The 17,311-nt window shown below is 34.0% G+C and overlaps 4 protein-coding genes across 5 annotated transcripts; 3 read left to right on the forward strand and 1 right to left on the reverse strand.

Moving 5' to 3' along the window:
* On the reverse strand, positions 2,579–5,718 carry LOC104714632. The gene is made up of 2 exons (XM_010432063.1): positions 5,567–5,718; positions 2,579–5,269 (listed from the first exon to the last, which is right to left on the reverse strand). Exon 2 carries the CDS (start codon positions 5,253–5,255, stop codon positions 2,931–2,933), a length of 2,325 nt encoding a protein of 774 aa, XP_010430365.1. The 5' UTR covers positions 5,256–5,269; positions 5,567–5,718; the 3' UTR covers positions 2,579–2,930.
* Positions 10,857–12,547, forward strand: LOC104714633 (protein cornichon homolog 3). The gene is made up of 4 exons (XM_010432064.2): positions 10,857–11,148; positions 11,745–11,926; positions 12,039–12,161; positions 12,266–12,547. The coding sequence occupies exons 1-4, from the start codon at positions 11,077–11,079 to the stop codon at positions 12,300–12,302; spliced, it is 414 nt and encodes a 137-aa protein (XP_010430366.1). The 5' UTR covers positions 10,857–11,076; the 3' UTR covers positions 12,303–12,547.
* Positions 12,701–13,663, forward strand: LOC109126517 (RNA polymerase II transcription factor B subunit 5). Its single transcript, XM_019230147.1, has 2 exons — positions 12,701–13,287; positions 13,377–13,663. Exons 1-2 carry the CDS (start codon positions 13,253–13,255, stop codon positions 13,558–13,560), a joined length of 219 nt encoding a protein of 72 aa, XP_019085692.1. The 5' UTR covers positions 12,701–13,252; the 3' UTR covers positions 13,561–13,663.
* On the forward strand, positions 13,829–15,586 carry LOC104716058 (pentatricopeptide repeat-containing protein At1g63330-like). 2 transcript variants are annotated; one of them, XM_019230294.1, is made up of 2 exons: positions 13,838–14,251; positions 14,453–15,586. In XM_019230294.1, the coding sequence occupies exons 1-2, from the start codon at positions 13,907–13,909 to the stop codon at positions 15,584–15,586; spliced, it is 1,479 nt and encodes a 492-aa protein (XP_019085839.1). In that variant the 5' UTR covers positions 13,838–13,906. The 2 variants fall into 2 exon arrangements, with proteins under 2 accessions (XP_019085838.1, XP_019085839.1); XM_019230293.1 differs by having other exon boundaries at positions 13,829–15,586.

Genomic DNA, 17,311 nt, shown 5'->3' on the forward strand with positions numbered 1-17,311 from the left:
AAAAAAAAAAAAAAAAAAAAGAGATTGTCCTCTACCATATCATTATAATTTTCTCTTTTTAACTTTTAAAAACTTTTTACACCAAAATCAAATAAATTTTAAATCTATTTAAAAAAAAAAACATATTCAAATAATTAGAGAGAGAGATTGAGATTTGGTGAGAAGTCAGCATTTGCCGACAGGAAATTCTGTCTTACCACCAAAATACCAAATCAATAATTCCAACTACTTTTTTTTAGGTCATAACTTTTTTCACTTCTTGTTTTGGCGCATTTTTATAAAAATTATTTTAACTCAATACTTACTGATTTTAATGTCATAAATGTATTAATTAAGTCCGTAACGTTAATGTTTAGTCCAAAAGTAATTTGTTTTTTCTTTAATTAACATCGGAATTTTTAATATTGCGATGATATGATGTAAAATATTTTTGTTTTGGCGTCTACGCATTTTTATGTCATAAATGTATTAATTAAGTCCTTAATGTTAATGTTTTGAAAACAATATTGCAGACAAAATCCAAAAGTAATTTGTTTTTTCTTTAATTAACGTCGGAATTTTTAATATTGCGATGATATGTAAAATAATTTTGTTTTTAATATCAAAAATGTAATACTTATTTTTCTATGGAAAACGTTTGTTTATACATTTTTATGTAAGTGTCTATATTTCCATTTTTAACTGATGAAAGTGAAAAATACAATATATATATATATATATATTACAAGTTTCACTTAAAGATTTTTCAAAAAGCAGAATTTCTTTGTGCTTATGTTCATGCTTTATTTTGTTAATACTTAGAAATTTTAATGGTGTTATTTCTTTTGAAAAACTGATGGTATTTTTAGAATATAAACTAAATGTTTTAGAAAACTAAAAACATAAAATAGTATTAGATATAAGTTTTTAATATAAATGTATTTGTAATATAACAGAGACAGTTTGCTTTTTAGTCAAACTTTATTTTTATGTAGTATGAGTTTTGAATTTTCCAGAGATCAACAGCTAATGGAGGTGGGTAAGATGAATCTAATACCAATCAAGTATAAAGTTATCAAAACACAAATAAAGTGTATTCTTTGTCATTATAATATGCTGTTTGTGGGGTATAATTATTGATATATATACTTTTTGGTGTTTTTTACCCCTCCTTTAGGTAAGTTAAAATGATTCCTTGATGAATAATTTTAAAAGCAAACCAATTTCTTTGCACTCAATAACAATTATTTTCAACTTGATGTATATAATGTAGAATGTAAGAAAATGGTTTGATGACAAGGCATTGTCAATTTGTCACACAGAAAAAGAGAGAGATTACTTAGATTTATCTATTTGTCTGGCAAAACACCATCCAAAATGAATGTGTTTTTTTTTTCCTAAACTTTTTTGAGTATTATAATTTGATTTGTTGGTGGTTCTGTTGTTACTTAATTTGTGTAATTTCACTTTAGCTGTCCAGTCTGTCCATTTATGATATATTTTACCACAAAAAAAAATTCAAAGGTCAGTACTATTTGATAAAAGCTATGATGAATGTTATGGAATATGGAGGTTAGATTTTCATATCAAAAGATATACAACAACTAAAAACTTTTCTGAACCGCAGTTCTTGACTTTTTTTTCTTTTACTACCATATTATTTAGAAGAGTGTAAAATCATTCATGGGTTTGCACCAAAAAGATTTGATTTTTGTTACAAAGAAAAAAAAAACATATAGTACAAATCATGAGTTTGGGCAAAAGGTACGAGAGATTTAACCTTGTTTTTACCATTCACAGTACAAATCATGGGTAAACACACAAAAAGACAACTAACGTTACAAAATCTACAAGAATCGAATCTTGTGGATTAATCTACGAAAATCAAATCAATTTTTTGTAATCCTCAAGAAAAAATAATAAGATAGACTTTTTGGATTTTGTGTTTAAAGTTTTAAGATTTTTTTTTTTTTTTTTCTGTTAAAACAGTTTTAAGATTGTTGTTCCACTTCTAACAGTTTTACTTTCACACACCTTCAATATAACCATCAAAAAGCTATGATTTTGATGCAAGAACCTCCCACTAAATGTGCTTTCCCTTGTGGGGATCCACATTTTTTGAGAAAAGATTTCAAGAAAAACACTCGGATAGATTGATAGTTAGATAGATAGATAATCATAATCATAGTTGAGGTGAAAGCGAAAACCCAAAAACCCGGTTCAGTTCTTGGGTGACAGAAAGGTCTACATCTTTCATCGTCGACATCAATAGAGACTAACATGTTATGATGAAGCAAGAATGTGAAAAAATGTACAAAAAGAAAATAAATTTCTTGAAATGGAATAGACATAGTTTTGAGTCATGATTAAGAATATTTACGTTAAATGAAAAAAGAACAAAAGAGGAGCAGAAACAAAAGAGATCATTACAATGTACAATAGAGAAGATGAAGCTGTCGTTGAATCTTCTGTTGATGCCATTAATGTTCTTTAACTACAACCTTGGACCTTTTGAACCAGTAAATTGATGATCACTACAAGAGAAGAAACCGAAATAGAAGCTTGGACCTTTCACATTAGATTTCATTGCTATTGATGCTTGCAGAAACATGGACACTAACTTTACAAAGAGAGTCACTTGTATTCATGAATTACAAAACCAGACTCAAGATCATTGCTTAAGTTCGAAAAAAAGACAGGGCAAAAATCGCCTAAATTATGATCGAAAATAGGCTAAAAGAAATACAATAATATGGCTCTCTTTCTCACCTCCTAAAGGAGCCATTAGCCAAGTACAAATTGAATTAAGGGTAGTAAAAAAAAAAAAAGTAAGAAAAATGAATTCAAGCAATCCTACAAAATGGCCAAGTTCTAGTGAAAAAACTACTAAAAAGGGTAAGCCGGAGAGAACTAACCAGAAGTAAATAAAAGAAGTAAAAAAAATTAACAAGTCACACTGAGGATGTATCGATGAGAACATCGTTTAGCACATCATCTTCACCATTCGCCATAGCTAGCAGCTCTGCATCTCTCTCTTCCTCGTTTGAGAAATCTCTCCTTTCGAATTTAGAATTGGCTGATATAAAGATCAGCTTTTGAGCTCGATCCACAGCCGTGCGTGACCGCCCGTGCGAATTAACCCATCTCAAAACAGAGGAGTTGCATTTGAACCCACAAGAAGTAGCGTGGAGAAAAATAAGCCTAACCGCAACTCTCCCTAATGACCTGAACTCACTAAGATAAGTTTCCCAAACAAGTCTACTGCTTTGTGGATTAGCTATCCTCATTTTACCCGAAACAGGATCCCTCTCTTTCATTTGAACCGCCCTAGCATAAACTGGATCAAGCCCTTCGGTTCTCCATTTCATCAGTTCCATCATAGCGATATGTGCCTCGTCTCTAGACACAAGACTTGTTATTAACTTATCAACATCTTTCTCTTGTTCTGGCGACAAACATTTGAATGGAGGAAGATACTTCCCGCTGCTGTCTCTTATCAAGTAAAGCGGATCAAGTATAAACGCTGCAGCCCAAGCCGGGTGATAACTCTTCTTGAACCTTCTCTCAACGATCTTCTCCACTTGCCTCTCTTCAACCACATTAAACTTTGCATACCAATCTTTTATCTTCGCTCTCAGCTCATCCCAAAGAGGCAAACATTGCCCTACCAAAGGCCTCTCTTCCTCTATCCTCCGAGCCATATCTTTAACGAGCTTCAAAAGCGAATAAACCGCCTCTACCTCGTTCCAAAACCCAACATCCCCAACCATTTCACCAACCTCTCTAGCCATATGATCCTCCATTAGAAGAGCTTTACAAGCATCATCATGCATCACGAGCTGAATCGCTCTAGCGGAACTAAGCACATCCTCCAGGAGATTATACAATGGCTCAAACAAGGAACTGTCCAAAGGCAAATGCAGCATCCTAGTCTCTCCTTGCTCTTGCAACTGATACTTACAAACCGCGTTTCGTACCTGCGCCGTGCTGTTGACGAAATTGACAAGCCTCGAGCAGCTTTGTGAGACGGATTTGAACAAAGGAAGCTCTTTTACGAAATCTTGAATCAAACTGTTGAAACTTTGAAACTGACAAGAGAGATTCACCAACCACTGATGCTGGCTCTCAAGATTCCTCAACGCTTTACTCATAAACCTATCCGAAACAATCCCAACACACCTCTGAGGTGAATTACCACAAATACCCCTCACCGTCTCCCACAAAACCTCCTCTGCGTAGTTAGACGCCACAGCTCCGTTCACAAACACAGCTCTTCTGTACAAACTCGTCCCGTTAGGCAAATTGACGATCAAATTCACCAAACTCTCGCCGGAGTTTTCGAATTTCCACCCATCAGAAGCGATCTGAAAGAACATTGCGTCGTGGATTCTCGAATCAGCCTCTGCTCTCGAGTCCTCGTACTTCAAATCCAACCTCCCGGTAACAAAATCTCTCCTCGAGATGATCGGTAACCCAACTTGCGTCAGAAAAGCTCTAAGCTTTGGATGCTCAAGACCAGATAAAGAAACAGAGCCACAAGATTCAAAAACCCAATCAGAGAGAGAATCTAACGCAGATTCTATCTGAGCTTTACTTAGATTCTGAGTCTGCGAAGTTTTAGGACTCTTGAGCTTCTTCACACTATCTTCAAGCATAGCTAAAGGACCCAAATCGTCTTTTCCACCGGAAAGCATCAAATGCGGCTGCTGCGTTACCGGAAACTGCCCGCAGAATCTCGAAGGATCAACGACACTCAGAGGCGTCACATTATAAGACCCTTGATGATGGTGGTGATGATGATGATGGTGATTCAGAGGTTCCACGGCGGAGGAGCTACGTTTCCGGTGAGAAGAAGACGTGGTGGTCTGCGGCGGAGGAGGAGGAGGAGGAGGAGAGATAGTGGAGATGGGTTTAGGCAAAGAGTTGAAATTGGGACAAGTGCCACGTTTGAGATGCTCAGAAGCGGTACGTGAAGGGTTTGAAGCAGAGAAAACGGCGTCGCAGAGAGAGCAACGGAGCTTAACGGCTTTAGGGAAACCAGTGTCGGTGTTGTGAAGTAAGATTGGTTCAAGATGAGTCCAATACCACGCGCCTTTGCCTTTTACTGCTTTTGTTCTAACCATCATTAAACCTTCGTAACGCTTTTGTAACGCCTTTGTTGCTAACTCTTCCGCCGACGGTAATGGCTGCGGTTGCTGTGATGGCGATTGCGTTTGCGTTTGCTGTTGTTGTTGTTGTTGTGTCGCCGTTGTTGCGTTTGTTGTAGTCGTCGCCATTGTAAAGTCGAAAACTTAAAAGAAAAAAGAAAAAAATCTGAATGAATTAAGCTGAAAGTAACGAAATTTTAAAGGAATTAGAATAAATTTTCTCGGATTCTTGGAAAATTTTCCCGGAAAATGGAAATTGAAAAGAAGGACAAAGCTGTGTTTTTTCTGAGAAGGGTTTAGTTGATTCTTAGTTGTCTCGTATTATTTCAAAGTCCGCCGGCGGTCGGAGATAACTCCGGCGATTTCTCATGACGAAAGATCAGAAACAGAACATTTAAAGAAAAATAAAAATAAAAACTTTCTCTTTTCTTTGGTTCAACCTTTTCAAAGAAATACTTTTTTTCTTCCTCTCTGCTCTGCTCTTCTCACACTGATCGTTTCTTTAGTTTATATTTTTTTATTTTTATTTTGAAGAGACTGAGAAATTTTTCAAAAGGGGGAAGAAGAAAGAAAGAGACAGTAGAGAGAGAGAGAGAGAGGGAGAAGAAGAAGAAAAAATAAGGGAGAGAGAAGTGAATCTCACGCGCAAGAGGTAAACGCGTGGAGTAAAAACATTGAATGAAACGTTTGATAGGAACAAGAAGAAGAAGAAGAAGAAAGGGGTGAGAGACCAGACCAGACCAGAGTCCCACGTCGTACGAGAACGGAAACAAAGCATTGGTTGTTCTACTCTCTCACTTCACTCTCATTGGTACGTCTTCCTCACACTCTCTCCTTAAAGCTATTTTTTTTTTAATATATAATTTGTAACACCTTTTAATTTTATAATTATTATTAAAAAATCACTTTGTTCAGTTTTTTATTTATTTTTGGATGTCTCCTGCTTTCATATTTTTTTATATATATTTTTTTGGGAGTGAATTGTTGGGTTCTTGTGTGGAAGAGGTCTTCGTCTGTTTCCTCTTTTTTTCCTTAAATTTAATGTTTTTTTTTCGTTTCATATTATAATATAGTATCAACTATTCCACGTAATCAAATTTGGTAATATTTGGATGCTTCGTGTTATGAACTAACCACCCATATGAATTTAATTAAAATACACTATTTAGAGAGGAAAACCATTCATGACACAAGCAAAAAAAGCAGCTCACAAACTTAGTACTAAATCATTTAATGATTTTTTAAAGTTGATAATTGTGTGAAAGTGTTAATAAATGAGTGAAAGAAAAAAAGATTTGTAAATATATTTATTGTATGATTGTAAAAAAAAAAAAAGAGGAGGGAAAAAAACAAAAAAAAATGATGAGTGGGGTTTCCATATGTGTCTTGTTGTCTATGTGGGATATATTCAGAATGTGGGCATAAAAGGGCAACCTAGGAATTTAATTTGTTTCTATAGGGACTGTAGAGAGAGATGAGAGTTGTTGACCAAAAGGACATTCCTTAGTAAATTACCTGACTTATTTATTTTTAGAATCCAGTAAAAAAAAAATTATTTATTACATGTGACAAAAAAAAATACATTTATTGAATATAATAATTGGTGCAATAATAAAAAAATTTACTCACCCATTACAATTTGTTTCTGCTCGAAGTAGTATAATGCATGTTTCAAAATAGAAACACTACTTTCAATTTTTGTTGACAATAATTGTATACTTCAATTTACTACTCTATCAGAGTAATTATAACTGGAAAACAAATTATTTTATCATACTGAATTTTTCAAGAAGACTTTATTTTACTAGTTATGTTACTGCTAAATGCTAGTAGCTAGTAATTATTATTGATGATGATAGAAAATTTTCCATACAAAAAAAAAAATAATAATATGTTTTACTACTATCTTTTTCATTTTCTTGATTATCACTTTCCTTATAGGAATATAAACAATTTCTTGATTATCACTATTTTTTTTTAATCATAGAGAGACTTTCTCTGATTTTGTAATTTTTAAATTTGGTGAGCATTTTATTAAGAACCTCTTTTAGCTAGGTGATAAATGTCGTTGAGAGCAAAAAAAAAAAAAATTAACGTTGTTTTTCTTTTTTTCGTAACGTTTGTTTTGCCCATTAGCCATTATGAATGTTCTGAGAACCTGAGGTGTTTAATATGTTATTTTGCTATTTTTAAATTTCTTACCTTTTATACCGAAATAGTTTACTTTTTACCCTATCCTTTTTTTCACAACGACCTTTACTATTATTTTTTAACTGTCTTGTGTGGTATCCATGAGTCTCATGGTCGTTACAACACTCATTTCATGTTTTTCTTTAGTTGTTCTTTTTTACTCATACCTTTTTTCCTTGTTAAGTTATTTACTTTGCTAAACAAGAAAAAGGTATGAATCCACTTTTTATTACTTATACCTTTTTCTTGCTTAGGAAATATTTACTATGTCTTGTTTTTTTTTTGTTTTTTTTTATTTATTTATTTACTCTGTTTATGCTAGCTAGCTTATTATGTTGCATTTATATGTGTATTTCTGTTGTTGGATTTTGTAAATAGGTATGCAAATTATAAAAGAATGTAATTGATACAATACTTATCTTAAATTCTTACTGGAGCAGAGCAGAACATAGTGTTCTTTCTATTCGTTTATGCATATTTAATATAATCAGTTGGTGTTATCAAATAATCTGAGTATATAGGATCAAATATATGTGAATCTGTTTCCACAGGATACATCCTAGGTACCAGGATATTAATATAATGACGGATATATGCACAGGTTTCATTATTTAGTTTGGATATTGATTATTGTTATTTTGGTTTTATTAAGTTTTTATTTGGTGTGATTTCATCAAAAATACACGTATGTATATGAAAGCCTATACCTAAAACTAGACTAATCTCCAAGGTCCCATAGACATTTGAACCTATTTACCATTACAAATGTTTACAGGTAGTCAAACTACAAGGTTAAAAGAAAACATATGGTTTTATATATATTCACTTTTTATTTCTTCGTAATTGTAATATTGTCATTGGATCCCTGAAAAATCAAGTCAATATCCAATATTTGACTTATCTATCTGTCGATATCCTTTATATATCTTTGATTATCAAGGCAATAAGATTGAGCTATCTTAATCAAATGTCAGCCTCTCAAAAAGAAATGAAATCAAATGTTTTCGACGTAAGATATAAAAATATTACGTAGGGTTACAAAATGAAAGAATGTTTGGGTCATATTTATATGTATTTTTTTCTACAATTAGTGGAGATCATCAGTCTATTCTACTAGACCATCCCTATATACTTACCTTTTGTAGACCCGAAAATTTTAAAATTGAATTGCACATCTGTTTTATATATACTTATATTTATAGTTTTGCCAAATAAAAAAAATTATTCATAAATAACTTATTCAATTTTTTAAAAACATGATAACACCCAAAAAACAGTTAAACGGTTTAACCTCTCTATAGAAAAGGATACATATAACAGTTGGGACTTGGGAGATATAAAAGAAAGAAAAAAAAAATCCTCAAAAAAAAATATAACAATAGTTAAAGTATATACAAGTGGAAAATTAGTAGGAGTCAAGATTTAATTGGTCATTGTCTTAATGTCAGTATAGCCACACGTCACAACTGTCTCCCACCTTTCTTGTGTACGATCGTATAATGTACTTATGATTTATACGATAATTGTGTAAGAATTTGTTTTTGAAATAGTACTATAATAAATAGACCAGCCAAATTAAAGTATGAATGGTCCTTAATTTGAGAATTATCTTTTTTTTTTTTGTGTGTGTGTGTGTGTTACATATCATCCGCAAGAAGCCGGAGGTTATCTGGTAAGAGTTGTATCGTTAGATTGTCTTAAACATTAAATGGGTGTTTAACCAATCATTTGGACCAATTTATTTATAGTGATCTTTTTAATTTCTTCTTTATTGCTAATAAGAAAATAAAATAAACAAAACAAAGGTGAAGATTTGTCTCACGTGAGAGAGAGAAGTCCTACGCTTTTCTCAAATTACCCCCGCAGGATATGGCAACTCAGTTTGTGCCAGAATTCTCAAACTTTTAATAGCGTAATTTAATAATCGTATTAAAAATGAAAACTAGTTTTTAACTTCTTGTAAGGATTAGCTAACAAACAAATGAAGAAGGATTACACAAATAATTTTAAAACGAAGAAAAAGAGTAAAAAAGTAGACAAGAAACACTAACCAAATTTGACTCTCGTAACTCGCATGATTTTGTCCTTACAAAAGTCACATCGAAGGCATGGATGGGGTAGTAGTTACATTTTGTGTATACCAAAAAGAAACTTTTGTTTTTCCATAAATTATTCCCACTTTAACAAAACTATGGTTACTAAAAAGTAAATACTACTAAAGTTTGAATTTGTTCATTTGGAATCTGGGTTGTAAATCCATTTTTTTTAAAAAATTTTGCACTGGTATTATACAAAGTAACCAGATGAATATTGTTGATACCAAAAAAAAAAAAAAAAAAACTTTACGTGACTATCTTGAAGGTAAGTTGGATTGTAGCAAATTTAGTAACAAAGGCATAAGTTCTCTATTTCGTTTTTACAGTTTAATCATTTATGTTTCTTAGTTATACTCTCTATATATGTACAATTTGACACGAACTATTTTAAGTTGTAATTCAGACCAGTTTAGATTTGAATTTGCTTCATTTACAAGCTTGTGTATTAGGAATTCTCTATGCCAAGGCAACCACTCCACTACGTTTTTGTTGTAGAGCTGATCAATACAAACAACAAAAAGATGGATATATATATATATATGTCACAAAAGCACATGTTTGGAATAAATTATTGTTATTATGAACTTGGATAGTTTCATTCATTTTGACGGCAAATAGTATTCTAATAAAGAACACAAAAGAAGTATGCAATATTTATGTATTCTACACTTAAAGAACACAATTTTTGTTTCATTTTTCTTTTAGTAACATTTTTTTTTTTTTTTGTGCAACGATTAAAATGGAGTAGTTAAAATGACTAACAAAGAAATAACACTGGTTGGGAATGACTAGTGAGTTTTGAGCCATGAGATTAATGATTGCGAATTTTAACCAAACAAATGACACTGTTTTTTTTTTTGTTTTTAAGATATCAAATTGAAAGTTTAATAACTTGCGGTATAAAAAACTGTATATAAAATATTAGGAAAAAAGTGAGATAAAGGTAAACTACCAAAGTGTTGAAAAAAAAAGGGTACACTACCAAACTAGTAAATTTCATATTCTGTTTCCCTTTTTTAAAAGTAGAATAAATTAACTAAAACAAGTTTTAAAGTGGTAATAGAATTAGGCAAATTATTAATTTTTCTTCTTTTTTGGGGGTCAACAATTCGGCCAATTATTTGAAACATAACTAAAACAAAAATCAAGTGTTAAAAAAACAAAACAAAAATTGTTAGAAAAAAAAAGAAATTAGAAACATCAAAAAGCTGGATTTTATCAATCACATGATTGAAGGAGCTCTCTGGGTTCCACATTCAGTAAAATTTTAAAGATTAAAAAAAAAAAGTAACTCTTCAGTCTTTTTTAATTGGGCTAAATTTATTGACCAATGGGATTAAATACCCGGTACGATTATATTATAGAACCGGTTCTAACCGGAAATTGATTTTTATCGGTTCGACAAAACAAAAATTGTCAAAAAGGCAGAAGTAGCGTACTTTCTTCTTCAACACTAGTTAGTTCCGATCAAGAATCTCGAACACAGAGATTGATGATATATATGTATATATACTGAACTGACTTGATTCTCCGACAATAAACATATCTCTGTTTCCTCATTGGATCTTAGATACCCAGAAGCTTAAAAGCCAAGAAGAACACAACGAAATCAATCCGAGGTAAATTAGTTGTCGGGAGCCAGGAGGAGCCGAGGAGGAGGAAGCATGGGAGAGGTCTTGACATGGATTATTTCATTCGTCATCCTTATCACTCTTGTCGGACTCATCGTCTATCAGGTTCGATCTGATTCCCTCTTTGGACAACAACCAAAACAAAAAGAAAACCCTAAAAGTGTTTACTTTGGTTCCATCGCGTCTTCTTGCTTGTTGTATTTGAATAAACTCTGCTTACTTAGGCTTATTCAAGCATTGAATTGAACTAAATTTAGGGTTTTGTGTTCTTTCTATCATAGATAATTGGTTTCGAGTTTTGGGAATGTGATAAAGTTAGTAACTTTAGGGTTTTCTGTATATATAACTAACTAGTTAATCTGTCAAAGTTACAATTTTGGTTTCTCAAATTCTGTAATTGATTCTTGATATTTGTGTATTGAAATCTCTAAATGTTGTCTTCCCAATTTATATCAATCCAGCAAGTCTTTGTAGGAGTGTCTGCTCATGGGTATAAGAGTTTACTTCATAATGTTTCTTCAATTAATGAGCTATACTGTTTTGTGCTTAGATTATGATTATCTGTTATAGAAACTGATCCTAGGTCTATGCTCTTGTGCTTTGCTTGTGATATGCTGAAACTGAAGTAAGTACACAGTATGCATCATTCGTAGAGATAGTGACGACTGTGCTTATCTATGTGATATTTATTGTTTTTGCAGCTTATTAGCTTAGCTGATCTCGAGTTTGATTACATCAACCCTTACGACTCTGCATCAAGAATAAACTTTGTGGTGTTACCAGAATCCATCCTTCAAGGATTTTTATGCGTATTCTACCTTTTTACGGGTCATTGGTTCATGGCACTCCTCTGTGTTCCTTATCTCTACTACAACTTCCATCTGTGAGTCTCTCTAAAAATTACATAATTTTGGAGCAAAGTTTAACATCCCAATGTCAAGGTGGTTTTGATTAATGAGTACATATCATTCTTTTTTTTTGTTTTTTTTGTTAAGTTACTCGAGAAAACAGCATTTGATAGACGTCACAGAGATCTTCAACTTGCTCGATTGGGAAAAGAAGAAACGACTCTTCAAGCTCGCTTACATAGTCCTCACTCTGTTTCTCACCATCTTCTGGTAAAACAAAACCTCTCTCACTTGTCTTCTTTGCTCAATCCTGAAAACGTACCAAAACCAGTGAAAACTTATGTTGCAAACTTCTTTTATTTTTATTTGTATAGGTTAATCTATTCAACACTTGATGATGACGAGGACTGAACCGTGCTTGAAGATACATCGCTCGGTTTGTTCAAACCCCCTCTCTTGCTACTTGACACTGAGCTTTAAGAGACAGCAGTGTGACGATGATAAGGAAGGTTTTGTATGTTAGTAACTGGTTTTAAGGGGGGGGGGGACTAGAGGTTTTCTCTAAACCAGATTTATAGTCCATTAGATTGTTGGATCTTTGTGGTGAAACCATATCGGAACCTTCTAACTTATTCAGAGGTTTACCTTTTATTTTAGCTGCAAAATTAATACTATTTGTTAGGGGTTTTTTAGTATTTAAATAAATTGGTAATTTCTTCGATTGTGGTGACACCAGAGAAGGATATTTTTCACCCTTAATCATCGTGGTGAGTTCTTTCTCTAGATTTTGATTCCTCCGAAATCGAAATTTGTGAAGGTCTTCGTTGGATTCTGAATCTCTTATTCTTGATTTCTTCCGAAAACCCTAAATAATTGACGACTAGAAAAGGAAACCCCAAATCATCTCTTGATCACGCTTTCGTGTGGATTTGTGGGTGAATTTAATGTAATTTGCAAAGATTTGTTGTTACTGTTGAATCTTATAGTTCGTATGAGTTTTTATTTATTTATTATTATTGTCTCGTGAAGTCCAATTCTATAGCATTAGGGTTTGGATCTTTAAAGTCAGAACAACAGTGTAAAATCGAAATCAGGGTTAAGCACACTGTTAATTAGTAGTGTAAATTGTTGTTAATTTTTGAGTTAAGATTACTGTCAAAGCACACACTGTGTTTCGAGCGTTGTTCTGTTCTGAGTTTGATAAAATCATATATGTTAACTGCAGTTTTCTAGTCACTTTTCTTGAATGCAGTCTGGTTTCAGTTTCTTTTTCGAAATTTCAGTTTTGGTGGATTCAAGATTTGTTATGTTCATGAATTGTGCTCTTGTTTCAGCTTCTTTGCTTCAATTTTTTTTTTTCAATGGTGAACTCAATCAAAGGAGTCTTCATCTCATGGTACATTTTACCTTCTCTTGTTAATATTGAAATCACTTTATCTTGCGTTGATGCCAATTCCTTGGTGTTTTTTTGGATTTTCTTGGCAGCGATGTTCCTATGGCGCAGTTCATTGCACATTTGAACAATTCGTTGCCTCCTTCGCAGAAGTTTATAATTCAAGTACTGAAACTGGACACTACTTGTATGTTTGTGAAGCCGCAAGCAGAGGAGATGATTCATAGTGCCGTCATCAAGTTCAGGGACCAAAACTCTTACGCAAAGACGAATTGATCGTTTTACTTCTTGGGATCTTATTATAGTGCGAGAGAGATCAACAAAGGATTTGTGTGAAATCTGTGATGAACTATACCATGTTTGTAAAACGATTAGTGTGTGCAGGAATGAGATTAATTTTTTCATTAGACTTAAAAGAGTTTTAAGACCTGAACGTTTCCAGACAAAAGCATTGAACCAATTTCATTAGCTTCTTCTTGTTTTACAACTTTTTGTGATTATTCAGTTATTCACAATGGAGACACACTGTTGAGTATTTTATGATTACAGAGAGATATTGAGTAGACGAAATGGGAAATTACAGGATTTGAAGTTAGACGATGCAATTGGTTTGTTCGGTAACATGGTCAAGTCTCGTCCTTTTCCTTCAATCATTGAGTTTAACAAATTGTTGAGTGCCATTGCCAAAATGAACAAGTATGATGTTGTCATCTCCTTGGGCGAGCAGATGCAGAAACTGGGGATTTCACACAGTCTCTATACATACAGTATTCTCATAAACTGTTTCTGCCGCTCTTCTCAACTCTCCCTTGCTTTAGCTGTTTTGGGGAAGATGATGAAACTCGGCTATGAGCCCGATGTTGTCACGCTTTCTTCGCTTCTCAACGGGTACTGTCACGGCAAGAGGATATCCGATGCGGTAGCTTTGGTTGATCAGATGGTGGAAATGGGATATCAACCTAATACCGTTACATTTACAACTCTGATTCATGGCCTTTTTCTCCACAACAAAGCTTCCGAAGCTGTGGCTTTAGTTGACCGAATGGTTCAAAGAGGCTGTCAGCCGAGTCTCGTTACTTATGGTGTGGTAATTAATGGACTCTGTAAGACTGGTGATATTGATTTGGCTTTAACTCTGCTCAAGAAGATGGAACAAGGTAAAATAAAGGCTGATGTTGTAATCTACAACACAGTCATTGATAGTCTTTGCAAATACAAACATGTGGATGATGCTCTCAACCTGTTCAACGAAATGGAGAAGAAAGGAATTAGAGCCAATGTTGTTACCTACAACTCCCTCATAAGCTGCCTTTGTAATTATGGACGATGGAGTGATGCCTCTAGATTACTCAGTGATATGATCAAGAGGAAAATCAACCCTGATTTAGTCACTTTTAATGCATTGATTGATGCATTTGGCAAGGAGGGGAAGCTTGTAGAGGCTGAAAAGCTGTACGAGGAGATGATCAAAAGGTCTATAGATCCTGATATTGTCACTTATAGCTCACTCATCAACGGGTTTTGCATGCATGATCGTCTAAACGCGGCCAAGCAGATGTTTTCTTTGATGGTTAGCAAGGGTTGTCTCCCAGATGTAGTGACATATAGTACTCTAATAAAAGGATTTTGTAAGTCTAAGAGAGTGGAAGAAGGTATGCAAGTCTTCCGCGACATGTCTCAAAGAGGATTGCTTGGCGACACAATCACTTACAACATTCTTATCCAAGGGTTATTTCAAGCTGGAGATTGTGATATGGCTCAAGAAACTTTTTGTCAAATGGAGACTTTTGGTGTCACTCCTGATCTTTGGACTTATAACATTTTGTTAGATGGACTTTGTAGTAATAAGAAGCTAGAGAAAGCATTGGTGGTATTCGAGTATATGCAAAAGAGTAAACTGGAACTTGATATTTTCACATATACTACTATGACTGAAGGGATGTGCAAGGCTGGTAGGGTGGGAGAAGCCTGGGATCTATTTTGTAGCCTCAGCCTTAAAGGAGTGAAGCCTAATTCTGTAACCTACAATACCATGATCTCAGGCTTGTGTAGTAAAAGCCTACTACAGGAAGCGAATGACTTGTTTAGAGAAATGAAAGAAGACGGACCTCTTCCAGATAGCGGTACGTATAATACGCTGATCAGGGCACATCTTAGAGATGGTGACAAAGCAGCATCAGCTGAACTCATCAGAGAAATGAGGCGTTGCGGGTTTGTTGGAGATGCTTCAACTTTTGGCTTGGTCACAGATATGTTTTTTGATGGGAGATTGGACAAAAGCTTCTTGGAAATGCTTTCTTAAGACATCCTGAGGTTGATCAATTTTTCATGTTGCTTGTCTATTGGTTACTTCTAAACAGTCATTATGTTCTCACGTTACATGTGGATATAGACGTCTTTGTGGTGAATCAGAATTTTATTTTACTTTTCTATTGGTTACTTCGTTTTGGTGGAGTCCTTAATGTTCTCATGTTGTTGTGTCTAAGCTTTATGAACATGACTGATACTGTTCTTTGTTAATTCCTAGTTAGGTTGCAAACAACAAGAGTTGATCCACACCCTTCAAGAAGATTTCAGATTTCGAATAGATGTTTGTGGCTCGAGGGAGGATTTTGTTTCGTTTCTCACCATGCCTCTGCTTCCCAAAGCTCTCCTCATATTTGGAACTGTAATGCCAAATGGAGCTTATTCGTGTCAGTTTACTGATGGAAAACTGGTTTTTGGTGTAAGTTTCTTGTGAACTTTAAAGCTTTTTTTTACATATTGTTATCTGCTTAGCGTATGTTTTACAAGTGTTTTGGGGATCTTGTAGGAGATGAAAAAAAAAAAAAAAGCTCACAAATTGGTGATTGCCCTTGATAGATTGAAATAATTGTAGATTTCTGTAAAAAAAAGCTCATTACTATACCCTCATTAAGATTGATAAATTGCTGGTCTACAATTGGGGATCTTGTAGGAGATGGAACTTTCTTCCAGCTATTTAATATCTTATGTTTCTTATCCAGAAGCTGTACTAGTAGTTGGAATTACATGTTTTGCAATAGAGATGACTCTTCGGGATAATGTCCATGGTTTTAGTGGTGATTAAAGAGGGAGGAATGTCGGGCTAGTACATTGATGAGGTGAGTTGAGTCACAATGATATGTGTTTATTATGTTGTCGAGTGTCTTATCATTTCTCTGTTTTTTTTTGGTGATTTGTTTGTATGACCTCTATGAGAGTTTTGTTGTTGCTCTTCTCGTATGTTCCCGTGGAAAATTACTGTTGTGGGTTAAAGATCATTTCAAAATATTGAAGGACAATGCTGCTATCTCATATTTTACTTCTTGTTAACCGCTACCACTTGGATGTGTATTAGGCTTGGGGTTTCTATCTTATATTATAGTTGGTTTGATCCTTTTTTTTTTGTCTTCAACTTACTAATATGTTAATTGGTAGCTGAAGTTTTTTTTTCCCTTTTTTTCCAGCTAGTTGATGATTATATTCCGAACGAATAGCATATTGGAGTGATGATGGTATAGTGCCAGACTCGGTGTATGAGGATGGAGGTCAGTTTCCAGTTCTAGTCAGTAGCAGGAAGAAACGAAGAAATGAAGATATATGGGTAGCAGAACAAACCGTTTAAAGTGTAATACTTTTATCAAGAGGGAGGGCGATATGTTAGAGGAAGAAATTCATGGTCTAATAAAAACAGTGGTGTGCCTCTACGGTTCCAGGCAAAGATGTTCAGGATATGACATTGGAGGGAGGATCATGGTTTTCACTGGTGGCAACGCAGATGTGGTTGAAAACTTCTCCACTGCAGATCCTATGTTGTGTGACAATTCCGCCATAATTTATTCCCTCAACAACATTCCGGATGCTGAAAATAATCTCAACTTTTTCGACAATGGAGACAAAGAAAGCAATGATCTATTCTATGGCTGGGGTGACATAGGACACTTTGAGGATGTGGACAACATTGCTTAGGTAAAAACGTAAGATATTCTCCTTTAGAATCTTTAATGCATTGGGGGCTCATCGCTTA

This window comes from Camelina sativa, chromosome 9, assembly GCF_000633955.1.
Source record: "Camelina sativa cultivar DH55 chromosome 9, Cs, whole genome shotgun sequence".
Taxonomy (NCBI): domain Eukaryota; kingdom Viridiplantae; phylum Streptophyta; class Magnoliopsida; order Brassicales; family Brassicaceae; genus Camelina; species Camelina sativa.